This window comes from Dipteris shenzhenensis, chromosome 2 (genome assembly GCF_047967505.1).
Source record: "Dipteris shenzhenensis isolate YYH24624 ecotype China chromosome 2, Dip_SZ_1.0, whole genome shotgun sequence".
NCBI lineage: Eukaryota > Viridiplantae > Streptophyta > Polypodiopsida > Gleicheniales > Dipteridaceae > Dipteris > Dipteris shenzhenensis.
In genome coordinates this window covers 57,967,361-57,995,305 of record NC_141597.1, presented here as the reverse complement: position 1 = coordinate 57,995,305, position 27,945 = coordinate 57,967,361, and the positions used below count along the sequence as shown (strand labels likewise).

The following is a 27,945-nucleotide window of genomic DNA, read 5'->3' as shown; positions in this document are numbered from 1 at the left end:
GCAAACCTTTCAGACAGTTGGGATTCAATCAAATGCCTTTGATTGCAACTATGCATGTAGTTTTCTTCCTAGAGTAAAGATGGGCCATGTTCTTCTTATGTTTATTGTGATATTAACATTTACTTCCTCAACAATGAGCGGTCATTCCTGCTTGATATCAATTTTACATCCTGAACAGAATGTTGTCATACTTATAGTATGCAGTCTTTAGCTCTTAGTCTGAAACTTGCATCTGACTTGATCTCTCTCTTAATGTCAAATGTTGCCTCACTCGTGTGGTTATCAGGTGATGTGTTTGGTTGCTCCTCTTGCCATTTTTCATTATCAGTTGAAATGCTCCTTTTATAATCTAGAAAGGTCTACCAAGGTGGAGTTCATGCACATGGGGCTGGCATCTTTTGCTGCCATCTGTCTGTCAGGAAATGAATTGGTAACACAAATCAACACAGGATTGTGTCTGTGATAGTTTAGTAGGTGGCTATGGAGGGGGCCTGACATCTATTAAACTAGCCAGTTTCTAGCCACTTACTCCGAAGGATTGTGTCTGTGATAGTTTAATACTATCAAATTAGGATAATGGTTCATACTGAGTATAAGAGCTGTATGTGGCACACATTTCAACATTGCAATTGAAATTGTAATTCGTTTGACTCTTTCTTTTGGCAAATTTGTCTAGATTGTCGGGAGGATCGATTGTCTTATGCTCAGTGACCACTTTGTGCACAGGTCCTCTTGAAAATGCTTCCGCATTATTATGCTCATCTCTGCAAGCATGCTGATACTCTGATCACGAAATTTTTTGGCCTTCATGAAGTTACACCAGCAGGTGGCCAGAAGGTGTTGTGCAAACTATCACAGCTAGTTGATTAGTTCCTGCTTCTTCAATTGTTGCCCTCCGCTGTTGTTGCTGTATATTTCTGAGTGGGCTTTCTAACCTATTGGTGATGATTGTTTTTGAAAGCAATCATATCACACTTTTGTCAAAGCAACAAAAGCAGCAAAGTTTGTATGAGTTCAGAGAAGGGCAATAGGTTTCTATTTTTTTTTTTAAAGGGTAAAAAATGAACTTCTTTTGAAGTTTTTATGAAAGAGGGAAAAAAGGGGCGGGGCTTTTAAGTGAACTTCTTTGCCATGAAGGTCTTGTGGCAATGTATGTGAAAAAATAGATCATGATTCCTCTCTCTTTAAAAGCCGCTCTCCTGGCCACTGCTGTGCGTGAAAAGCGTGTGAGGAACCTTGAACTCTGCTTCAAATGGCCATGAGGCCCGAGAGTGTGGATAATCAGATTACTGTGAGTGATTGAGAGGCATAGGTCTGGATCCCGTCTAAGGTCTTTGTGCATCTGGTTCTCTGAATCTGCCATGTAGTGGGACTGGCAATGTTCTTCCAAGTGGAGTCTATGGAGGGGGCCTGACATCTATGCAAGGAAACTGGCACTGCATCTAGAGTGATAAGTTGAGGGGCTTCCTTGACTACGAGAATGGCCTTGTCCAATCTACTCCCTCATAGAATATCTTCGGACCTGACTAAAGCAGCCAGGCCATCGATCCCCAAGTGCTGTAACAATTGCCTTTTCTCATCTTGCCAAACAAGTGTGTAATGCGCACCATGTTTCTAATTTCTCTTCGGGTATGATCTCGGGTCTGTGGTGAGGCCTTGTGACATTCTTGATTGTGCAGTCAAAGAAAGAAAGTGTCCTAAAAGGGGGACGAGCATTTTCTGAGCGAAATCTTCCGAGCGTCCGAGCAAAGGAAAAAAAAAGCTTCCAACTATGCATAAATATGGCAAAAATCGATCAGAAGAAAACATAGTTTTACTTAGAAATATGCAAAGTATTATAGCAATGCCTATTTTATACAAAAATCTTTAGGTGAATCTGTAGGAATGGTGAGAGCATAATGGGATGGCTTTTGAAGAAACCCACATGTAGAGTAGACTTCTCTATGAAAATTCCCTTATGATCCTTCTTACAACTTTTACTTAATAGGGGGTGACATTGAAAACCCTCTCTCAACCTATCTTCATGAAAGAGTTTCTTCAAAGAAAACTCATTGAAGCAAGCCATCCAGGTAGTTTCGCCAGCGAAACCCCTTTGAAGCAAGTCTCCCAAGGTAGTTTCGCTGGCGAAACTACCTTGGACAGCACTTTTAAAAGTGACATAACTTTCATATCCAATGTCCAAATATAGTCATTCAACCACTCAAATTGATCGGAACACCCCATTTGAGCACATCTATGAAGTTATATTTTGGAAAATCTTCCATATATAGTATTAAATATTACATGTATTTTATGAGAGTGATATATAAGCCCAAGTTAATACTTATTTATAGTAATTTAAACTTCTTTAGAAACATGTCCATAAATATGCTATAAAAACACTAAAAAGATATTGCCATATGATATAAATGTGTTAATAAGTAATTATATATGCATAGTATTATTACATTGAGAGTGATTATGAGGAATGTTTCTTAAAGGAATCAACACTTTTTTAAGGTAATAAGAGGGGTACAAAGGGATGTCTCTAAATAAGAAAATTATGTTGTGTAAAAATGAATGAGTGACTAGTCTGTATATTTTTATGATAAAGGGATCTAGTTCTAGTGAAAATAAAAGTGTAAAAACCATGTTTCCTAAAGAAAAACATTTTTAAAAATCTCTTGAAAAACACGCTCGGATAAACCTGCTCATAGGTTTTTGCTCGTAAAATTGACGCATCCTCCTAAAAGGAGTTGTTGCATTAGTCCACTCCCACTCCCCAGGCTCCCATGGTCGGTGCTGGAATGAGCATCCACCATAGAGCCAGAGGTGTCATGAATAACCCATGACAAGTGATGGGTAAGGTTCTATCCACCATCGGCCATCATTGAACTTGACCACTTTGATCATATGAAGAAGAGCATCCTCAATCGGCTCTCGCTCTAGCAGTTCAACTAGTCCCTGACCTTGCAGACTCGTAAAGGGCTCTCTCTCCTCCTTGGTCCCCAAAGGATGTAGACGACCTATAGGCCAAGCCATTAAACTTGTAGACCCTTTGCCTAATTTGCTCCTTGAAGCGAGTCAAGGGGTATAGTAGTGTTAATCTGCAGGGTCTGTCTATGCGTGCCTCGTAAATCTTAAATTATAGTGTGACGCTCTGGCGGAGGGCAGATTCCTGAAGACTCCTAGCGCTCATCATGGAGGTGGGTCCCCTCTCCCATTTAGACCACTGCATGTATTTCAAGTAGCTGAGTGGATGTCCTCATTCATCAAGGAAAATCTCATTCCACATGATGGCCTGCTCATGAAACCAGACCAAAAAACCCTAAAACGAATCTGTAATCAGCCCAAAAAAAAGCGAATCATTTTTGGTAAAAACGCAGCCTGGATCCTCAATTCACAGCAGATAATCACCAAGATAGATTTCGCATTTCATAGTTAACAGGGAAAAAGAGCATCTGATAGTTTCATCTGACGGGGAGCACTAGTAGATTTCTTCTGGAAAACAGAGGCAGTGGTAGCGACCTCGGATCTTGTAGTACACTGGGCACCTGAAAATAAAATGCTCCTCTGACTCAACCTTTTGACAGTCGCACAATATGCATAAGCGATGCTCCCTAGGAATCCCCTCTGCTCTGCCGCTCTCTATGCGGAGGCAGTGTGATGATACCCAAAACTATCCGATGGAGATCCGCCGTAGTGAGTGAGGCATGTGAAGCTTAGTGTACCTCGGTGGTGTGATGAATCCCTCCTTCGAAATACGAAGACAGTAATCTCTGTAGAAACTCAGCTTCACTGGGAGCTCCCTCGGCTCCAACCAGGTCCTAAAGGTGTGTAGCTGCAGGGGATCCTCTCGAATGACCTGGTTGGTGGAATCGGGATGGTGGGTGGGAGTACCAGAGGGGCATCTAAACTGTACTGAAAAGGAGGTATCCTATCAATGTGGAACCCTAGTCTCACAAACCATCTGTGAGTCCGTGCATACCAGCATCGCTTGTCTCCCTCTGCTGCCAACCTCATGGAGGAATCGAGAGCCAACCATGGCAACCTCTGTCTCCCTGATGTGTAGTCCCCATATGATCTAACCCGGTGTAGATATGTGATGGTTTGAAAGGCTGCATCTAGCTGGAGTGGAGAAGCACCAAACTCGGCCTGAATGATGTGATGTGGTACAAACGGTTTCCCCCGGATCATCCGGAGAGCATGAGGATATGCAGGCGCTCCACCTGTGTCCACTCTATCTCTGACATGTCAGGCCCCCAACAAGGGTTGCCATACATATCGGCTGGTCGGACCAAGGAGTCGAATAGAAGAGCCTTGGTCCGAGGGTCCTGGAAGTGGGAGTGAAAGCATTGTCTCTCTAGCCGAGCCAGTGAGGCGTATCCCCTGCTCAGTCTGGCCCGCATCGCTAGTCTTATCGTGAAGATCGGGCCGGAGAAGATGACCCCCAAGTAAGTGTATGAGGATACGATCTCAACTGGTGACTTTTTTTGTACCAAAAAGCTCCAACTACTACATCCCACTTCTCATAGGTTATTCTCCAATTATCCTTAAATGTTTCCTCAACCTTGTACTTAGGTTTTGTGCATTGCAATAGAAAGTATGGGTCATCTTCCTCATTCTCCCCATAATCTGCGATAACTGCAAAGTTATCCCCCTCTTCCAGATAGTCAGTGAGGTCATCGAAACTCTCCCCAAACTATGGCGAGTCATTTGTCTCTCCGTTTTTTGTCACTCCATCTGAATGTAGAGGGAAAGCTTGAACTCACTCCCATGTCTTCACAGTTGCAATGTTCTCACAATCGTCATGATCCCCTATGATGCACGCATTCCAGAAACAAGATAGTTTTCTTGTTTTAATCAATTGGTTGTTTGAAAAGCCCCATATGCTGTGCAGACCACGAACTCCTTTAATTTTCTTGCAATCATGCCCGCTTCTCCTTTGCAGTTCATCCACTTTCACTTCATGGAACACTCTACGTATTAAAGTATTCTGAAGTACCGAAAGTAAAAGTAACTTGCTTCCGTTGCATGTTTGCTCGAGAGGTGTTAAAGATCATGACCTTGGTCCTGCCAAGGTTGACCTCCAAATCATGGGATAGACAAAAAGCCTACAGTGCATCTAGGTGTCGCTGGAGCCCCTCGGGTGTGGACGACAAGAGTGCCACATCATCTGCATAAAGAAGAATCGTGATGATGATCCCGACAAGTGAGCAACCGGTCCCTCCGAACGCCCCCATGAAAGTCTCAAGCTCATCGATGTAGAGGCCAAACAGGGTCGGTGATAAGGGACAACCTTGTTTGACCCCTATGGTACTCAGGATGTCATCTGTCCAACCTGTGCCTGTTCGAACTCGGCCTGAGACTCTCTCCTATAGTGCCATGACTACCCAGATGATCTCCTGATCAAATCCCAGTGTCTGTAGGCGTGTGATGAGACGAGCTCGAGGTACTGTGTCAAAGGCTTTGCGGAAATCCACAAAGCAACAATATACCCTCTCCTTCCGTGATCTGGCCTCTTCAATGACACTCCTGAGTGTGAGTATGTGATCCATAGTCCCATGGTCTCGCCTGAAATCAGCCTGACCCTCTGCTCTGAGCCCTCTCATCTGTGCGAACAGGCTGACCGATGCATCCAATACAGCTGCATAGATCTTGGACATCACATGTCCAATCATGATAGTCCTGTAGTTACTCGGGTCCATGGGATCCCCTGCCTTGTGGATGGGGGTGATGGTGTTGAGTGTCCAAGTGCGGGGGAAGCCAAGGCAAACAGCGTCATTGAATAGCTTTGCTAGGATCGGGGCTAACGTGTCGATCCCATATGCGATAAACTCAGTGCATAACCCCTCGTGATCCTTAGCTCGGCCATTGTGCAGTTTCAATGTCGCGTCCTTGACTCCCCCTCTGGAGAAATAACAGAGATCTCACACACTAGTGCCCAAAAATAAGGGCTGGACTCCCCTGAAGGTCTTTTTTGCAATAGAATGTACAATTGGCTCGTAAAAGAGCATTAGGTTGAGTACAACTCTTGAATGAATCTAGGAGCCTCTTTAATAGACTTGGCCTAGCAGCTATTTTTACAAAAGCTGATCTTTCTTGCTTTAAGCCCACCTTGGGTCCGCTTTCTTTATCTTTTTAGAACCTAGTGGGTCCCTCCTTAATGGCGCCATCTTCCTGGTGCTTTTGGCCCTTGTGGGGCTTGCTTTTTGGCACTTGCTCCATCGTTTCTGAGCTTTTTTGCACTCTTCCAAGTCCTACACAAATATCAACCCTTTAACCCATTAAGTTAGCGAAATGAGTCCCTTGTGGGCGTCCCCAAAGTTCTCTTTTACCAATGCAAAGCAAAAGTAAAAACAACAAAACTTATTGTAGTTAACCAAAGTCAACTTTCTTTGACCATAGTCAATCTAATAAAGGCTCCTCTTTATTTCTTCGGAGAAATACCAATTGGTGATATCCCCTTGGCTTCTAATCAGTTGTCCTCTCAATAGAAAAGCTCCTTGATATAGCTGTAAAACTTGAGGATACTTCAAGAAGATATCCTCTCTTGGCATCAATTGCCTAATAGTTCTGGTACTTGGCAAGATACCTGTCACCAAGTTGTAAATACTCCAAGTCAAAGTCCCTTGATACAGCCGTAAAACTTGAGGGTACTTTGAGAAGATATCCTCTCTTGGCATCAATTGCCCAATAGTTCAGGGACTTGGCAAGATACCTGTCACCAAGTTGTAAATACTCCAAGTTAAAGCTCCTTGATACAACTGTAAAGCTTGAGGAAATACTTGTCATCAAGTTGCAAATACTCCAAGTCAAAGTTCATGTTGACCATTTATTTGATCATAATTAAAGAGACTTTCATTTATTTAATTATGTTCAAAAAGTTATCTTTTATTGGTCAAAGTATTGACTTTGGTAAAAGATACTTAACCTTGGTTAGGAAGACTTGGCTTATGCAAAGAGGGTTAACTGCGGTTAACCAAAGAACCTTTGACCAGTCAGAAAGTGTTGACTCCGGTCAACAAGACTTGGCTTCGGCCAGAGCAGGTTGACTCCGGTCAACCTGGATTATTATCGACTCCGGTCACAGAGTTCTAGCATTAATTAAGGTGCCTTGACCCTCGGTCAAAGTCCTTAATTTCGGCTAGAAGTGTTGGCTTCGGTCAACCACAGAATTAGCATTTTATGTGCACATGTTTGCTTGGTGGGGATACCCACAGTGATTCGGATTAGTGCACAGATCATGCAAAGCGCTAATCGTTAGTGGGTGCCATGGTTGTGCGCTTTAGGTAATTGTTGCAGGTACCAAGAGGGATTCAAGACCCAAAGTTTAGCGAGCAACTAGGAGATCACTCGCGTGACCAAGTGCTTCAAAGACTCCAGAGTTGCCCTTAAGTGGCATGTAAATTAGCAAGTAGATTAGAATTTGACACTTGGCATGTTGCCAAAGAAAAATGAGCTATGAGCTCCTTTGTAATGGAATTTCACGTAGGAATTCTAGTAAAGCAGCCCCTAGGCTGAATTGTACTTTGTACTCAGATTTTTTGAATGAATAAAGACCTTCTGGGGGGTCTAGCCCAACATGTTGTTCTGCTTTTTAGGGCTGAAGCTAGGTCTTCTACTATTTCTTTAAAGCCACCATTCTCCTTTTTAACTGGAAGCTGCATCTACCCCTAGGGAAAAAGAGAAGAATCCAAAATATTTCAATCAATCTTCGGATTTAGATACTCATTCATAGTTGCACAATAATGCAAGTATTTAGCTCTAAGATTCTGGGAGCTTACAAGGTCTTTTGAAGTGCCTCTTTTTCAAGAGGATTTCAAGGTTAAGTTCATAGAAGAGTTCTCCAAACAACGTGATGAGCTCAAGAAACTTTTCAAATAAAAAAGACTCATCGTGTAACGAAAGGAGCTAGAGGTTCATACCAATGGATGCTTTCCTTTGCAATGCAAGTTCCCCACGTTTTTTGATCAATTGTGGAACAAGGCCTCTGTAGTAGTTGCTTTCAAGACTATCAAAATGAGATTGCGCCATAATAAGATTACATCCCTGAGCCGAAAAAGCAATCCTACGGACCCATGTTTCCACGGATAGCACTCTAGCCCATCATCTGCTTGCATGTCCCTAGTGTGCACATGACATACTCCCCTTCCTCAAAGAGCTCACTCCTGAGCTCATAAAAACTCAGAAGAAGTAGTCATCTTGCTTAAAATAACTCACTATTGGTCGAAACAAATAGGCTTAACAACAATATTTCAAGAGATCCACTTGCTCAGAAACATCAGATGATCATGTCTTGGTCAAAAAGCAACATCTCTGCAAATGAACCAACTGGCAACTCTACTTTGGCAATGCTACCAATACCCAAGGTAGGTACATGCTATCAGTGCCCAAGGTAGCAACAATTGTCCCCTAAGAGTTGTCCCCAAAATGTCTACCATTTTACTTGCATGCTTGAATCTAGATGTCCTCTACAATAGGGGAAATACCAGCTGATTCTCGGAAAAAACCTTAGAATTTACTATTGAAGTATAAACCATAAGTAGTCTCTCCCCATATTAAAAAATATCAAATCTTATTTCCAAATTAGGAAATGTCAACAAATCTACACTTCCGAAAGTAAGAAGTGAAATCAAATCTCACTTCCCAAACCTAGAAAGTCAAAATATCTACTTTTCATCCTCAAAAAGCGTAGTCTAGGGTCCTAACTCAAAGGAAATCTGACCGGTCAATCTCAAAGAAGAGCCAATATTTCAACGGACATTATAATTTAAGCTAGCATCTCATAATTGTCTGTACAAGGAATCTATCTTCCAAAAAAGGAAAAGATAGTCGTATGTTCGTAGGCATCCTAAAATAAATATGGATACTCTATAACCCCACATCATGTGATGGATCATGGGGTCCCATACCACCATAATGCACCACACACCCATGTGCTATGATTGTTACAACACTAGTTTGTGGATCTGTCGCGGACTATCATAAATAGTAAATGCCAATGGCTAACCAAAAACCACAAACTGAAAGAAGCGCTCAAACAGTATAACTCAATTCGAGACTAGGAACCAACTCACGGTCCAGGGAATAAACAACATTTTTGTGCACTTAGAAACTTCTTTGACTAGCGTCCTAGTCAAAGCATCTGCCTATACCCATCAAATCTTGGAAACTAAGCGTGTTTCCCAAAACTTTGGACTCGACGAAATTCTTCAGATTTGAGATCCCTACAAAAGGATCCTCATTAAACAATTAGTCGTGGACATGGAAGACACCCCTCGAAGAGGTCACTTCCTATGTTGGTAATCAAAAGCTTCTCATGTCTATAAGCAACAAATCATAAAAATCGCACAATCACATCCACAAGCAAGTGGGTCAAAATCTTAAGAGGCAACCTTATGGCAACTGTCAGAGTTGTGCTTACATGGAAGTGTGATTTCCAGTTGAATAACTTAATAAACTTAGAATTTTAGAACTTCATAATAAAAATACCACAACTTAAATTCACTCACACTACATATGTCCACGAAGCAACGGAAGATAAAGAAAGAGAGACAAGTGCACCGACACCCGACTGGGTGAGAACGAGACTGCTCCCCCCAATTGGGTAAACCAGTTGTATTTTTATATTCAATGATGCTTAGTCTCACTACAATGGTAGTACAGATCTTTATACGAAACCCACTTTGGAAATCCCAGAGTCCTAGACCAAGACTCAAGTATGGGACCTCTACAAGGACACTCTTGTCAGAGATGGAGCTCAAAAATACAAGAGATTGAGACTAATCCAAAAAAGCAACCACTGGCAGTCCCTGGAAAGCTCTAGGTGAAGGTAGCCACGTGAACAGCTTCAGCCTTCTCCGCCTTTATTCCTAAAACATAGACAAAGGAGAGTTCACCCATTGGGGTTGGCATAAACAATGAATAATCCTAAAGATGGTAATCATCCTTATATGTATCAAACCCTAACTGATAAGAGCTTAGGGAGGACTCATGGAGAGGATTAGGGCTCTTTTTTGGAGCTCCCAAGGTCAAAACGAAATTGAGATGCAAATAGAGACAAAATCTTAAATGAAAGCAAACCTTCAATGAACGATTTATTGTAGAGATAGATGACCATGTGAACTGAAAGGCGGCTGGTTGGAACTAATTAGTCGTCAGTTGGTAGGAGATGAGGCGGTTGTTCAAAGTTGGTTGAGGCGGTAATTAGGTACAGCAAGTGGCTTCTGCAGCTCAGCGAAAACAGCTAGCAGGGTGGTGCCTTTAGAGAAGAGCAGTGTAGCGAGTCTGGGTAGTAGGGCATCACCATGGAGAAGGGCAGCAGCTGAGCGGCAGCTTGGAGGTGGTGCACAGCAGCTTGGAGATGATGCGCAGCAGGGAGAGGAACATGATCCGTAGCAGGGAGAAGAAGATGATGCGTTGGCTGAATGATAGGGCTGATGGACTAGCAGGAGAAAGAAAGAAAGTCTATTAATGTCCACTGGAGACGAAAAGGTCTATGGGACAGCAAGAAACCCTCCAGTACATCTGCTTTAGGTAGGGCACATGGCAGCTCCCAAGGAGTGCAAAAGCAATCCCCATTTATTTAGAGTACCTACAAAATAGTCTGAAAGAGTAATCAGCCATGCATCAGTTTAAGATTGAGATTCTTTTGGTTTTGATTTGAACTCTGTGATTAGGGCTACGCCTTCACGGTAAACTGCCCATTTTCCATCCTTTCTGGCAGCCCTGACTTTAGCTAATTCAGTTGCCTTATTCTTGAGTTGAGCTTGTGTAAGCTTCTCAACTATCCATACTTTGGTACCCTTCAGCTTGTAAGATTGTCGAAGAAGCTTGATTCGCATATCGTTTGACTTTAGTGTAAGGATTGCTTGACCTTTGTAGTGCATAATAGAAGCGGGCCTGGAGTCGTCATCATCCTGCTCATCATCATCCGTCCATTCAATTGGGCAAGCCTGCTTTGATCTTTGTCAATATTTCACTATAAGTGTCCTCCTCTTTGTACCAATCTTCTGGAAGTCCCCCTATTCTAATCTTCAGAGCATTATCACATCTAGCTTCGTGTTCTTTAATCTCTGCTTGAATATCAGACTTCAATGTGAACAAGATCTTTGACTGTAGAGACTAGCTACAGGGTAGGGGAGGAGTTCTTACAAGATTTTACAGCCTCATCAATTACTACCGGCTTACCAGGCCCTTCCAGAATGCGAAGTCGAGCTTGTACTTCTACTAGTTCCAATCGTAGCTCTCTCACTGCTTGCTGTAGATAAAAAATCTGATCCTGTCGCCCAAGGATGGGTCGTTTTGAGCCTTCTTGTTGATAATTGTGTGCATACGGAGAGGGTGTCATTGCTGCAATTGTAGAGTACCGAGTCCTGATGGAGGTTGAAGGAGTTGAGGGGGACTTGGATGAGAGGGTAGGCCAGTCCATAATTGGCTGTCTGTAGGCCCCCCTAGCTGAACCTAACCCCGGGTTGGGTTGGGGGTTTAGCCCAACTCGAGGTTAGTGTTAGGGTTAGTCGTTGTTTGAAAAAAATTTTTGGGGGGGGGGGGGCGTTGTTGTTGACGACGGGAATAGGCGGTGCTGGTGGCTGGCGACTGACGGCTACTGGGGGCTGCTGGCTTCTGGCAACGGCCCCGCTAGCTGGTTAGCTAGGTAGATAGGTTAGATAGGTAGGTAGGCGGGGCAGGCAGCGACTGAGGCGATGGTGACGGGCGAGAGGCGACGGGCTGATGGACGATGAGAGAGAGAGAGAGAGAGAGAGAGAGAGAGAGTCTTTGAATGATGGAGAGAGAAAGAAAGAAAGTCTATTAACATCCACTGGAGACCAAAAGGTCTATGGGACAACAAGAAACCCTCTAGTTCATCTGCTTTAGGGAGGGCGCATGGCAGCTCCCAAGGAGTGCAAAAAGCCACCATTATTATTTCGAATACCTACATGATAGTCTGGAAGAGTAAATAGCCATACATCAGTTTAAGACTGAGAGTCTTTTGGTTTTGATTTGAACTCTTTGATTAGTGCTATGCCTTCACGGTAAACTGCCCATTTTCTATCCTTTCTGGCCGCCCTGACTTTAGCTAATTTAGTTGCCTTAATCTTAAGTTGAGCTTGTGTAAGCTCCTCTGCTATCCATACTTTGGTGCCCTTCAACTTGTAAGATTGTCGAAGAAGCTTAATCTGCATATCTTTTGACTTCATTGTAAGGATAGCATGACCTTTATAGTGCAAAATAGAAGCTGGCCTGGAGTCGTCATCATCCTGCTCATCATCATCCACCCATTCAATGTTGGGCAAGCTTGCTTTGATCTTTGTCAATATTTCACTATATCTATCCTCCTCTTTGTACCAATCTTCTGGGAGTCCCCCTATTCTAATCTTCAGCGCATTATCACATCTAGCTTCGTGTTCTTTGATCTCTGCTTGAATATCTGACTTACATGCTTTGGTGTCCAGTTCCACAATCACTTCCTTCTTAGCAGTTTATACTTCAGTGTGAACAAGATCTTTGACTGTAGAGACTAGCTGTGGGGTAGGGGGGGAATCCTTACAAGATTTTACAGCCTCATCAATTATTGCCTGCTTACAAGGCCCTTCCAGAAGTGAAGTCGAGCTTTTACTTCTACCAGTTCCAATCGTAGCTCTCTCACTGCCTGCTGCAGATAAAAGATTTGATCCTATTGCCCAAGGATGGGTCGTTTTGAGCCTTCTTGTTGGTAATTCCATGCATATGGAGAGGGTATCATGGTTGCAACTGTAGAGTACCGAGTCTTGATGGATGCTGAAGGAGTTGAGGGGGACTTGGAGGAGAGGGTAGGCCAGTAGTTCATAGTTGGCTGTCTCTTTGAACCTCCTAGCTTAACCTAAACCCCGGGTTGGGTTGGGGGTTTAGCCCAACTCGGGGTTAGGGTTAGTTAGGTGCTTCTAACGGGTAGGGAGGGAGAGCAGGTTGCGCCACTTATTTAGAGGAGAGCTAGTGCTAAGAATAGGAATGCTACAAGAAGAAAGCTAGGCTTTGGTTTGAAAAAGCAAAGAAAATTCTTTTCAAAATAATAATTTATCATTTTTCTTTACACCACTCTACCCATACACAATAATTAATTATTTTAGAGGCCTTTGGATCCAGATCCTAGAGATCTCGTATCTAACTTCAGACAAGTTCTACCAAAATGGAACCATCTTTTAGCTCTCAAAAAGCTCTTGAAACTCGATTCTCAAGGATTGGGTTTTGAGATCGCTTCCAACTCACTAGTGTATGCGATCTAGATCCGTCCTCATTGACTAAGCATCATAGCCTAACACACCAAGGCTCACCCCTCACTGAACATGATTGTACTGAAGGCGACAGATCGCACTGAAGACGATAAGAGCTTTGAAGTTGATAAAAGGTTACAATGAAGGTGACAAGTGCTTTACTGAAGATAGCATGCATGGTGATCAGCCATGAAAAGAGAGTACTCTAAGCTGTTGAAGAGCATGTGCACATGGTAGCAGAAGATGCCCGGCTGGGATGTGAATCCTACAACCAGAACTCACATAAAAAAATACACACGTGTCAGTGGTAACATGAGATCTCAATAATAGAAAAATAAAAATGTGGCCAGAAGAAAAAACCATGTTTACATTCCCTCCATCGCCAAAACAGTTGTCCTCAACTGACAACAACCTTGGCGGGGGTACTCAATTCCAAAGTTTCCTCATATAACTGGAGACGATGAAAATAATCAACAAGATAATGATGATTCACCCATTTGGCATCGGTGGTGGGATAGTTCAAGAACTTGAGAAGAAATCTGCGCTCAATGCCATGGACACTGCTAGCCTTGCAAGCCATACCTCACCCTTGGCGTCCCATATTGTCTGGTGGACGTCTGTGCTGGTAGCTCCATGCTGTGCTCCAATCCTACCGACCCATGTTCCCACCCATGGATAGCACTCTAGCCCATCATTTGCCTCCCTGTCCCTAGTGTGCACATGACACTCGAAGAAGAAGAGGTTCACATGGAGGAGTTTACCATGCTAGGTATGCTGCTGAAATTTCCAGCATCGGCCTCTTTACTTCCTATTTTACTTGTGGCTTACAATTATTGATATTTTGGCCTATACGATTTCTTGTTAATGCATGGTCCATTCAAGGTTGTTAAGTAATGTTCATTTCCCCCTGCTCTTGAAATAGACTTCTATTAAGTGTGAAAGAAACAACCAATAGATGTCTTGCAAAGCATGAAAAACCCGTGGTAAAACGTCACTCAAAAATCTGAACACATGGAAAACTAGATAAGAACCGCGATTGCCATGTCATGCATGTGATGGTCTAAAAAAGGAAAGGACAAATTCTCTACTCCTTGAGAAAAATTATCCTCTTGGTCGAAGGAGACCTAGGATAACCTTGCATCCTAGACCAAATAGCCATTAGAGTTGTACAATATCTGTCAGAATGCTGGCAAGGGTATTAGCTAATTGGACCTAGGTGCCATCAATAGCCTCTAGAGTCTACTGATGCATATGCATGTCTGTACTAAGAAGTGAAGGGGCAAATTGATGTGTGTGTGTGTATGCCTATGGGCCTGGAGTCCTATGCAAGGAGTGTGTGAGTGTAGGTGTGCTAGAAGGTTCTAGTGACTCGTCAGTTAGGTGTGTTAGGTTGGTGTGATGAGTGAGTGTTCATAGGAGGTGATTGATTGAGATAATCATGGAGATGATTGTGGATCTGGGATCTACCAACATGGAGGCAGTTGCCTATATATGTAACCACTCTTTGAATAAAGCTTTACATTTGTGCCTCATTGCTTTCTCTATGGATTCACACGTGGTATTAGAGCTTGTTGAAGATCCTAGTGCCTTTGAAGAGTTTCTTTGAAGATTCCCTCTAGATTCTCTCTTCTTTCCCAAATGGAGTTTTTTTCTTCTTTCCTTCCATGAATTTTCTTAAGCTTATTCTCCTCCTACAAGCCACCATTGCTCCAGCCCTTTCAGGTGTAGATTCCCCTAGTTAGGGCGCCCTTCCACCTGAGAGGAATTGAAGGATTATGGCCTCTACAGCCCGTGCTTACACTCGCCCTATCCCGCGCCATTTCTGATGATACAGCTTGCTGGAGCCACCATTTAAAAAACAGTCTGAGCTGCACTTAGGCGACCCTATGGGCTACCTGCTGGTGAATTTTGAGAGCAAATGGTTTAAGGAATGAGGAGAAACTACAGAAAAAACAGTCGGGTTTTTCAAGAAGACATGGTTTTTGGAGGTGGAGAAGATGCTGCTGCCCTTGGAGGTGTGAAGCTTCTTTTGGTCTGAGACTTGCACTGAGTCTTCTACTCCCAAGGACCATTAATTGTGCAGCAAATGCCCTCTGGTTGATGCCTTGTGGTGTGAGGTAGCAATCCTCCAAGGTTACTCTGTTTCTGCAAGCATTTCTTGACTATTTTTTTGAAAAATAGATGCTACACTACATGCTAAGTTGATGCTTGAGGAGTTAAAATTCAAATTAGAGATTCAGAGATTTCTTTTTCAGATCAGGGAATGCTCTTTGAAGTTCAGTTGATGTTGATTTCTTGACAAAATGCCAAACTCTCAATCTTCTTCTTCAAGTGCCAAGAAGATTACAAAGAAAAAGTACAAGGTAAAGAAGACCCCAGTTAAGAGATTGTGGGAGAAACCAACTGGTTATGCATATGCTAAACAATTAGGATTTTCTGAATTCTTATCTTGCAATTTGCATCTATATGATGAAGGTGATTTTTTTGTTCAGAAGGATTGATCTTTTATAAAGGGACTAGACACTGCCATTAAATTGGTAAGACCTTCCCAAAATGGCTTCCAAACTGAAAATAGATAAGTTTGAAGGAGAGGGGTTCCACACTTGGCAAACAAAACTGAAGTTTATTCTCATGAAAAAGAGAATATGGAAGGTAGCAAATGGAAAAGAAACTAAACCTACAACTAGAGAAGTAGAAGCTTCATGGCTTCCAAAAGAGGAAAAAGCACTTGCTATAATTGCTCTTGGTTTGAGTGATTCCTTTATTCATCACATTGATGGATGTGAGACTGCTCATGCTGCATGGACTCATCTTGAGCATGTATTTGGAGCACAGGGAAGATGCTCTAAGTTTAGCTTGCTTATCAAGTTCTTTGACTTAAAATTGGATATAGGGGAGTCTATCTCTTTACATCTAAATTCAATAAAGAGCATTTTGACACAGTTATCTGGCATCAAGTTTAATCTTGATGAAGATATTGCAATTGCCATCTTACTTAGAAGTCTCACTGAAGAATATGGCACTATTGTAACCACACTCACCAATATTCCAGAGATAAGTCTGGTCGAAATTGAAGCATCACTCTTGGAAGAGAAGAGAAAGATCAAACAAAGAAGTGATATTACAAAGAAGGGGCATATTTGGCCAAAAGCAACTTCGAGGGAAAGAGCAAAATGAAATGTAACTTTTGTGGCAAACCTGGACACTTTGAAAAGGAATGTTATGCCAAGAAGAGACGTTCAGCCAATCTTGTTGAGGAAGCAAAAACTGAAGAAGAAGAAGAACCAGAGAATGTCAAAGCTCTCATTGCTTACAACACCTAAGTCAATTCTAACAAGAGTGAGGATCCATATGTTTTCTAAGTTATGTGTGTGTGAGGTTAATAATGGTTCTCTACCATGGATAGTCCATCCTTAAGATTGTTAGTCTTTTGAGATTCTTTCCTTGTTGGACTCATTGGGCTTTCATACATAGTCATTGTTTATCTCCCAGTTGTAAACCAAGAATCCTAAGAGTGAGTCACAGGTTAGGGCCATGTGTGTTGCCACATGATGGTGGGCAAGCCATGGAGCATCCCATGTACTAGTGTTGAGGGATGAGGTCATGAATTTGTGGGGGGGAATGAAGGGGCAAATTGATGTGTGTGTGTGTATGCCTATGGACTTGGAGTCCTATGCAAGGAGTGTGTGAGTGTAGGTGTGCTAGAAGGTTCTAGTGACTCATCAGTTAGGTGTGTCAGGTTGGTGTGATGAGTGAGTGATCATAGGAGGTGACTGATTGAGATAATCATGGAGATGATTGTGGATCTGGGATCTACCAACATGGAGGCAGTTGCCTATATATGTAACCACTCTTTGAATAAAGCTTTACATTTGTGCCTCATTGCTCTCTCTATGGATTCACAAGAATAAGGGACGTCATGAAGTTGACAAAAACTATACATCCTAATGCCACATGGATTTCCTTTCATGGAGGGATTGTAGTGAATTAGTGGTGGAGGAGCATTTTTGGAGCCGCTTTCCATTAGAAAGAGAGAGCGACCTTTCTATTCTTGAGGGAATTCTAGAGTCTCCTCCATAAAGCTCACTGAATCTAAGCTCTACCAATTATGAGCTTTGGAAGGTCTTCAAACTCTTGTGGAAATCCAAAATTTCTTGGCATTATTAATTGTAAAGTAAAAAAAGGAAAGACCCTTTGCGAGATTGCTGCTATAATCCACTCCCACTCGCCTTGATCTCATTGAAGAAACTTTATGAGGAGACCCCTAAAAAGTCAAATCTTCCAAGTACCAAGAGGGATATCCTCCGGATGAGGGTCTACATATCACCTAGAAGCCAAATAACACTACTCCACAAAGCCTACAACTTTGACTAGGACCAATGCGCATCAAAAATCATATCAAAATCAGAGGATTTGACCAACCTACCCCTGACTGCACACTAAAGACCATCTTGTCCTCTCCACTATCCCACAAGAGAGGTATGACCTAAAGAGGGATGCTTGTGCCTAAGAAAACACCCATCCAACTTATACGTCTGTGCTATCCCCCTCTGTAGAGGCCCACTCTAGAGGAATAGATGCACCTATCTAAGAATTCCTCATACAATTCCCTCTGAGTTGACTAGTCAGCTGAAGTCTCTATGTTCTTCAAGAAGATCCTTGAAAACCTTCCAAGAGTCCAAAGAAGCAGCAATACCTCTGGACCATTGCATATACCCAGAGGCACAAAGAGGTCTAGTAGTCTCATTGAAAATAGAAAATTAATTGATTGCCTATCAATCTTATCCTACAACTGTATCGAAGAAAGAAACCTTTCCAAGGCTCTTGACTTGGTAGTCTAAAGGCAAGATCCAGTTTGGCTCCAAAGGAGGCATTTCCTCGTGATACTCTCCATCACCAGACAAACTATAGAGATGAATAAATGACTATACCAACCTAACAGCCCAAATATGAGACTGAAAGATTTCTCTGGATCGAAGTGAAGCCACTCTCAAGGAGCGTCCTCTAAAACCATTCGATTTACTCCAATTAATATGTGCCCCTATGAAGAGGCAAAACAAATCCAAAGTTTTCTTGAAATCCAAGGGTCTAAGAGAGGCATCCAAGTGAACTGCTATGTCATTTGCAATTTCATTGTGTAGAAGCTTCTCATCCCGTCTGTCCGACCGAGATCTAAGGAAGAGGCTCATTGCCTTTCCCACCAACAAATATAACAAAGTAGCAAGAGGGCATCCCTAAGGGACGGATTTGGGAATTTGAAACCTCTCTGCTCTAACACCTTTGATAAGAACCTAATTGTGGTCTGATCTATAAAAAGAGAACACACACAGGATCCAAGAATTAAAAATATGCAGTAGCATTCCCTCCAAGAAACCCCAATCTACTCTATCATAAGCTTTCTCAAACTCCAAAAGTAGAATAGCAAGTTCTTGTCGACTTTGTCTGGCCCACTTTGAGCCTCTCAAAATGAGAAGATAGTATCAAAGATACTATGTCCATGCACAAATCTAATTTGTGTGTCATGTACTGAGTCAAGAAGTAGAGGCTGTAAACAAAGGATGATTGCCTTCGCTAGAGTTGTATATGTAGTGCCCAAAATGGTGATGGGCGTTGATTTCCATGACCTATCAAGTTCTTGGAAACCCCCTTAGCGATAATATGAATGAGACCCCCAATAAGTGAAGCAAGCATAACACCAAAGACCAAATGCTCTGCAAGGTAGAAGTGATACAATCACCAATATCCTCCCAAAAAGCAATGAAAAAAGAAAGGGTCAAACCATCTAAACCTCAGTACTTACCCTTGTGAGGGGCAATCCTGAATTCCAAGTTGGTGAAGGGTGCATCAAGTGAGGTCCTCATATCATGTTTCACCAATAATGGTATTGTTTGCGAGACCCTTAAACAAGCAGGCTCTAAAATTCGCGCAACAAGGAGGGAAGCATCAAAATATGAAGCAATATACATGACAATATTTGGGTCTGTAAGATCTCGTTAGCGTCAATCAACTGAGAAAAACTCTCTCTGCCATGTTTAGGACCAAGAGTAGAAAAAACGTGTTTATTGTGTTTTGGGCCGTTTGAAAATACAGCCCATTTTTTGGCAGTCTTCTCTTTAAGGCTGCTCTTAGCAGAGAAACTTCAGCAGCCAGAATTGTGTAGGAGGGGCCCATCAATTGGAATAGCAAACAATAGGGGCTGTTGAATTCCCATCCCCTCACCCCCCCACTCTCCCTAAGCCCCCTAAAGCCAAATATGAACTCAAAACAAGCAAAACTCTTCCCCTCCCCCCTACCCCCCCCGCCCCTCCCGGCCCACCCTCCACCCCCCTTTCCCCTTCCCCCCCCAACACACACGAGAAAAAATGGCTTCCAACAAGCGTCACCATGTAATTTTTCAAATTGTGATGTTGAGAAATGTACCTAGCCCTGGATGTAGATTTTTCATATGTTTTTTTTTTTTGGGATTCTGGTCTTATTTGAATAATTTGCTATTTTCAATGTCTTTTTGTTCCTTTATTCATCCCTAGTGATTATTTTTAAATTTATGTTTCATTAACACTGCTTTGCAAAGTCTTCAATTTATTGGCAAAAAAATAACATGTGTTTGTTGGTACAGATTCGGTTCGTAGTCATGGGGAATGTGTTTTGCACAGAATTGAGGATTCATCGCAGATTTGACCTCAAAGGGTCTTGGCAAGGTCGTTCAACTGACAAAGTTGAGATTGATGAGACAACTACATTAAAGGATTTAGACTTAGATTTCGTATTCCAGCTGGAACGCTCGTGGCGGCAAGCTCTCCTTGAGTAAGATTCTTAACAAGTTTTTTTTGTAGAGAAGCATGATTGTTGACACGGTTAGGGTAAATTGGTATCATTTAAGTTGTTCTTGACAGGTTGATATCAATTGGTACCAACCTGATTGATTCATAGCATATTGAGAAGAAAGAGTATGATGTACATTGACCCTGTTTCTGGGGGAACACCATGCATGTGAAGTTGTGCCTAAACACTTTTTTACATGTGTTGGGGTGAGAGACCTATGTGCTGTTTGGCATTCCACTCAAGGATCTTCTATTAGATCACCCCTAAAGATCCCTAATATTTTCTATGTGATAATGAATGATAAACGATTTAAACATGTAAAAAATGCACTACTTGTTGCAGGGAGGTGCAGATGGGGTAGTACGTGAAGGAGCCGCACCAGAAGACCCCTTGGGTCTTTTTCTCTTCCTTGGGCAATCTCTAGCAAAGTGCCCAAGGGTCCTGCAAATCCTGCACTGATCTTGTCTACCTGCAATCTCGATTCTCTATCGAAAGAGAGAGCCATCTGGACGTTGAATCATGATGTGGTCATCTGAGATGTTAGGGTCAGAGACAATGACCCTAACTCGAGGCACCCCGTCCGGTCTAATTGCCTCTGCCGAGGAAGAAGGCATGCCAGGAAGGGGGGGAATCTCAGTGACCACTCCGAAAGTGGTTCTGATAGTAGCAAGAAGTCGATGGTAAACCTGAGCAAGACCAGGAAACCTAATGTACAGTGATGTGACCTGACTATCCTCCTCGATCGGATCGAAGCCCAAGGTGTAGGGCAAAAGAAAAATCCTCCTCGAATCCAAAGCCAGGGGATTAGCTTTGAGAACAAGGATTGTGGACTCGTGGGAGTTGAAAATCACTTGGAAGAATCCACGTCCCAGAAGTCGAATATCCCTGAGGTGTGGGGCGAGATCTCCTGGTAACGCCGCCAGCATCTAGTCTCTAGCCTGTGATCTGGAAGGATGTGACCCAAAGATGTGGGTGAAAAGTGATGTGGAGCCCTCTAATTCCACATCTTTCTTGAGCTACTGCAACTCGTCTTTTGAAAAAATGACGGTTCTCGCGGCCGGTGGAAGTGGACAGAGATTGGCTGAATGGGGATCCATTTGCCAATCGAAGTGAAAAGGCCGATTCCAACACTGTTAAAGCTCCGTCCGTGAAACTACTGCCCAGGATGCCCTGAAACAGGCGTAGGAAGGAGGAGAAAAGGAGAGGGTAGGAGAGAGGGGAAGGGACGGAGAGGAGAAGCGGAGGGGAGCAGAGACAGGACTACCAGGAGCAGCAGGGCGCCCTGCTTCACGCACCCCAGGACCACCAGGGGCAGCAGGGCACCCAAAGCCTGCAACACTCCCAGTACCACGTTGGAGAGCGGTCAGAGTGGCTCCTTTACCTCAGGAGGAGACCTTTGATCCGGTTCAGACAGATGCCATCCAGACTCCAAAGGTGGATGTTGCTGCAGCCCCAGATACTACAGTAGGGGCCTTTAAATGCACCAGCCCTAGTCATTTTGGTTTCTGATCACGAGGGGGCTACCGATACTTATCCTCCTCAGATTGTTCATGCCACAGTTGAGGGAGTGTATGCACAGATGAGGACTCCAGATCCTTCTTCAGCCCAGCCACAGGCCTCCTAAGTTCCCAGCTCCAGATCTGCTGATAGAGGCCTGGCAAGTCCTTCTCCTCCTTCCTCCACGAGTGCAAGTCTTCTTCGCACTCCTTGGCCAGACTTGCTTCTCAGGAACTCTTTTTCGACACTGGCTGATTCGGCGACTTTCATGGATGAGGAGGAGTTTGTGCCCTCCACCTTAGGGGTCCCGATCATTGGGATTCCTTTTGACAGGGCCTCCCCCTCAGCAGGTGTAGGGATCCTTTCACCTGTTGAGTTCCCTGCCCTCAGCAGGAGTGTTTCAGCCCAGGGAAAGCTGGTCTCCTCTACTAGGTTAGGTAAGTCTTTCCATCCAGCATCCTCTTGTCGGTGAGGATAGTCAGTTGGAACATACAGGGCCTAGGCGGAGTTTCACACCGTCGCCGTAGGCAGCTGATCCGGAATCAGCTTCATCCAGGTGTCACTGGAGGTGCTATTGATATTTTTTTAATCGAGGAACACAAGTTGGATGCCGGTGATTGCTCTAAGTCTGGCAAACTGCTTTCTGGTCATACTTTTTGGTCGCCTGTCTTGGGCACCAGGGGAGGCACTTCTATTTCAGTTTCGCAGTCGGTTCTCTCCTTGGTTATTGGACACGGAGTCATTATTCCCTCTAGAGCTCAGTGGATTATTCTCTTGATTGGAGGGTGTAAGGTTGGTTTCCTTAACCTGTATGCCTCCAACATTAGAGGGGAATGTGTCTTTATGTGGAAGGATTTGCCCTCCTGGGCCCCCATTGCGGATTCATGGGTGATTGGACGTGACTTTAACATGGTTGAGTTACCGTTAGACACAAAAGGGGGTAGAGAAGGAGGACTTCACTCTTTGGAGAGAGCAGCTTGGGATGCCTTCCTTTTTCACTATTGTGGAAGAGATACTTGGTTGGACAATGCCTTTCTTATTCAGCCACAGTCCCTCCTATTCTCTTGGTCGAACAGGAGGCAGCAGATGCCTATTCATGCACGTATTGATAGATTCTATGTAGATGATTGGGCACTTGACAGAGGTGGATCGGTATGCATTGCTATAGGGGGAAGGGGATGGTTTACACTATTGATCCTCTTCCCTAAGAAGGGATCCTTCGCACTCCGGTGTCTGGCCTGATTCACAGGAACTCATTTTCAGCTATGGCAGATGCTTCAGATTTCCCAGAGGAGGAGTTTGTGCCCTCTACTTTTGATGAGCCAATGATTGGGTTTCCTGTTGACAGGGCTTCTTTGTCAGGTGGCAGGGTTCTTTCCCCTGTTGATTTTCTGCCACTTGGTTTCATTCCTCGCTCCTCGAGCAGGAGGTCTTCCCCTGTTGAGGGGTTTGTTTCCGCCACTAGGTCGGATAAGGTGTTCCACTCTACATCCTCCCGTCGATGAGGATTAGTAGCTGCAACATACAGGGTCTAGGTGGTGTCCCACATCACCGCTGCAGACAGCTGATCCAGCTTCATCCAAGTGTTACTAGGGTTCCATTGATATCTTATTTATTCAGGAGCACAAACTGGATTCTAGAGATTGTGCCAAGTCAGGCAAGTTGCTTTCTGGCCATACACTTTGGTCGCCTGCCTTGGGCACTAGGGGAGGCTCTTCTATTTCAGTTTCACAGTCGGTTCTCCCCTTAGTTGTTGGACACGGAGTCATTATTCCCTCTAGGGCTCAGTGGATTATTCTCTTGATTGGAGGGTGTAAGGTTGGTTTCCTTAACATGTATGCCTCCAACATTAGAGGGGAACGTGTCATTATGTGGAAGAATTTGCTCTCCTGGGCTCCCATTGCGGATTCATGGGTGATTGGAGGTGACTTTAACATGGTTGAGTTACCGTCATACAAAAAAGGGGGTAGAGAAGGAGGACTTCACTCTTTGGAGAGAGCAGCTTGGGATGCCTTCCTTTTTCACTACTGTGGCAGAGATACTTGGTTGGATGATGCCTTTCTTATTCATCTACAATCCCTCCTGTTCTCTTGGTCGAACAGGAGGCAGCAGATGCCTATTCATGCATGCATTGACAGATTCTATGTAGATGATTGGGCACTAGATAGAGGTGGATTGGTATGCATTGCTACTGGGGTTTCCACTTCAGACGACTTTTTTGTTGTGCTGGCTATCTCAGAGCCTCACTTGAGAGGCCGATCCGCCAGCATCAGGATTCCAGATGCCTTGTACACAGAGGAGGACCTTACAGAGGCAGCTTTGCAGATATGGGTTTCTCGTGTCCAGGGTGGGCAGCCATTGCCATCATAGGTAGCTGCTGCCCTTTCTGGTATTAGCGACTTCTACCTCTCATTTGCTTGTACCAGGAGACGAGATATTCTCAGACGTGAGATTGGTGTTCGCCAGCAGTTGGTAGCTTTGCAGAGGGAGGAGCAGAAACGGTCTTCAGATGCTTGGATTCAAAAGCGCCTTGTTGCAGAAAGGGCTCATCAGCAGGTATTGCTTGATCAGAGAGCAGAGTATGCCTTTCATGCACGGGAGTCCTTCTGGATTCAGATGGGTGGTAGAGTCAATATACACTTGGCCCTAGACATAGTAGAGAGAGTGTATCCCAACTTATTGACTCACATGGGGTTTTACAGACAGATCCTGATGATGTCTTGCGCATAGCTTCAGATTTTTATGCCACCCTTCTTACTGCTGACCCTGAGACACAGGATAGAGAGGATGCTAGACAGGTTATTTGGTAGAGCATCCCTTTGTTGGTGAAACCGGATATGCATGTTTTGCTTGATGCACCTTTCACCAACACAGAGTTCAGGACTGCACTTTCAGCCCTTCACAAGGGCAAGTGCCCAGATTCGGATGGCCTTACCCCCTCTTTTTTCATTGCATTCTGGGATATGATTGGAGACTACATTACTTCAGCCCTGCAAGGCATTTGGGACTCTGGTGAGATGCTCGGGTCGCTTACAGAAGGTCTCATCCACCTTATCCCGAAAGGAGGTTGCAGAAATCTAGTGTCCCAGTGGAGGCCTATCACACTTCTGGGGACTCGTTACAAGATTCTGGCCAAGGCAATCAGCCTCCGATTGCAGCCCCTTCTCCGAGATCTTGTTCATGACACTCAGACGGGATTTATGCATGGCAGAAGCATTTTTGATAACATTTTCTATCTCTGGGAAGCCTCAGAGTGGGCTATGCAGAGCGGCCAGAATCTAGCCATTCTACTTTTGGATTTGAGAAAGCTTATGACAGAGTAGATTGGGGTTTTTTTGGAGGGCACCCTTCTACGTTTTGGCTTTACTGATGCTTGGATCAGAGGTGTTTCCTCTTTGTACAGATCAGCCCACAGCCAGGTACTTATTGGTGGGGTAAGGGGTGAGAGATTTCAGATTTCCAGATCAGTCCGTCAGGGATGCCCCCTTGCTCCTTTCCTTTTTTTGTTCGTGGCCGAAGCTATGAGTATCTATGTTAGATTTCAAGCTGACATCTTTGGGCTGAGACTTCCCATTAGAAGGGAAGAGGAGTTACTTGACAGTGAGTTGGCAGATGACACAGCAGTTTACTTGGATGCCACTCCACAGACGCTCACTTCTTTCAGGACAGCATTGGATTTATTTTGCTTGGAGGCGGGGGCGCAGATAAATTGGCATAAATCCAATTGCTTTTGGATCAGTGATGAGGACACTCCAGTTTGGGGGCTTGACATAGGATTCACTTGGGTTCAGAGGGGTGTGCCTGTCAGGTATTTGGGCTGCCAGGTCGGCTTGGATATTTCTTCCACGCAGCAGTTTGCTCCCGTGTTGGAGAGCATCAGGAGGAAGCTCCTTTTTTGGAGCTCAGCCAAGCTGGATCTTGCCTCTAGAGTTGTGGTGGTCAACCAAGTCCTCTTGGCCACGGCATGGTTTGTTTGTTCTTGCTGGTACTGTTCTAGGGTCTGCATCACTCAGCTCAGGAGACCAATCAGGAATTTTCTTTGGAGTGGGCTTGATGGCACAGCAAATACCTTAGCCAGGGTGGCTTGGGAGACCCTCATCCTTCCTACACAGGAAGGGGGTCTCAATATTATTGATCCAGATTTACAGTGCAGAGCTTTACTATGCAAGATGGTGGTGCGGGGACTTATGCTAGGGTAGGAACCGTGGAAGGCCTTTCTTATTAGCAACATACAGAGGTGCACACCTTCTTCAGGAGGAGACTGGATGAGCAGTATTAGGTGGATCTTAACCATAGCACACCTCAGATCACCTTCGTTCCCTCTCATGGTTGCCATTCTGAAAGCATGGGCAGTTTCTGGAGCACTCCTCGTAGGATTCCTCCTTCCTCTCGTGAAGAGATTGATAGGCAACCCATCATGTGGAATGACAGTATTTTAGATGATCATTGCAGACCACTTGGTGCCTCACTCTACATGCAGTGGTCCAGGTGGGAGAGGGGACCTGCATCATCATTGGGGTCTTGGAGAGCTTTCTGCAGGCTTCCAGAGAAGACCAAGTCTTAGTTGATAGGACATCTCAGAGGGAGTGCAGGGAGGATCTTGCAGATTGAGGCAGCCCTTCCAGAGGATTGGGTAGACACAGAGGATATGCCACTCACTTGCTCCACTTGGGCAGGTACTTTTACGAGAGGCGGTGTTCCGCTTCAGGTTTTGGCCTTTCGAGGTGCACAGGAGGATGCTTTAGTTTTTAGTGTGCAAGATGGTGGTAGATTGCTCAGATCCATAGAGGACATGTTGCTTGAGTCTGCTTTTCAGCCTATCATGTTACGTACATTTCCTACTTACTACAGTAGATCACGGGAGTAGCACCACAGAATATCCTCCCAGCCAAATCCTGTTGAAGCGTGAGAGCTCTGAGAGAAATCGAAATCAACAAAATCACGTAAGGTCCATTCTCCTTCTCTCACTAACTCCAACAAGCCCCATCTCCCTAGATGGATCTAGATGCCACATGTCATCATCATAGGGCCTTTCCTAATGCATCTTTTCACCCCTCTCTTGGGATACTTTAATTTCCTTTGCCCCTAGGCACATTGCTCGCATTAGGCCCTTAGCCTTAGATCCACCTAATCTGGTGCTATCAGCCCTCACCTAGGACCTTGACATTAATTCCCTCTCGATCATTTACATGAAGCGCAAACAGATATATTACAAACATAGATCCTTTAAGGGAAATGTCGACTGATTCTTCCGAGGTCATGCTACCTCAGCTAGAGCATAACATTCCTTCCCTCTTCAAACATCAGCGTCCTCGATGATAAAGTCTGGGAACACTCTCCGCAACTGGTATACGGATTTCCAGGTAGCTTCTGATAGAGGCTGACCATGCCATGCAACCAACACCGTGGGTATCTTTCGATTTTGCACTTGCATTGTTCCTCAGTCTAGGATTCTTGTTGGTTTGCGCCTTGCATTATCCTCTATCTCCTGAAACAAAACCACACCTTCGATTAGTGAGTCACGAGTATGCAAAAATTTCTTTAAACGAGAAACATGAAACACTGGGTGCACCTTGCAACCCTGTGGCAATTCTAATTTATAGGCTACCTTGCCTATTCTCTTTAGAATTAACCACGGCCCACAGTATCGAGGTGATAACTTAGCACACTCTCCTGAAGTCAACGACTTCGAGTGCGAAGGAACTGTGAGAAAAACTTTTTCTCCTTCCTTAAATTCTCTTATAGACCGGTTTTCATCCGCATACGCCTTGGCTCTATCCATAGCCTGGCGGATATTAGCTCTCGCAAGTGCTAGCATCTCCCGCATCTGAACCACAAAGTTCGCGGCACTAGGCACTCTCTGAGGTATTCCAATTGTAGTTGGATTTGTTGGTCTATAGCCATAATTCAATTCAAACGGACTAAACTTCGTAGAGGAATGTTTTCTATCATTGTAGGCAAACTCTAACAATGGCAACCACTTGTCCCACGTATGTTGCCTCAAATACACGTATGCCCTCAGCATATCCTCTAAAATCTGGTTAATTCTCTCCGTCTGACCATCCGTTTCAGGATGATCCCCACTACTCATTCCCAACCAACTCAGTCCTTAGTGTCTCAAATACTGCTGTCCAAAAATGACCGGTAAATCTGACATCTCTGTCTGACACTATGGATCTAGGCAATCCATGCAGACAAAATATATGTCTAATAAACAAATCCGCCACTTGTGGGGCACTAACAGACTCTCTAGTCGGAATGAAGTGAGCCATCTTGGTTAGACGATCAACCACCACAAGGATAGAATCATATCCACCTTGTGTCGTAGGCAGCCCCACAATAAAGTCCATGGAAATGCTCTCCCACTTACTTAGTGGTATTTCCAAGGGCT

The 27,945-nt window shown here is 44.1% G+C and overlaps 1 protein-coding gene across 3 annotated transcripts in view; it reads left to right on the top strand.

Annotated features, from left to right (window-relative positions):
* LOC147905045 (phosphatidylinositol 4-phosphate 5-kinase 9-like) overlaps nucleotides 1-27,945 on the top strand; it is a 134,028-nt gene that overhangs the window by 44,758 nt on the left and 61,325 nt on the right. For all 3 annotated transcript variants that reach the window (XM_087389556.1, XM_087389563.1, XM_087389548.1), the window contains 2 exons: nucleotides 727-837; nucleotides 19,852-20,039. In XM_087389556.1, the coding sequence (XP_087245682.1) occupies nucleotides 727-837; nucleotides 19,852-20,039 (299 nt within the window). The remainder of the gene's footprint in view (nucleotides 1-726; nucleotides 838-19,851; nucleotides 20,040-27,945) is intronic.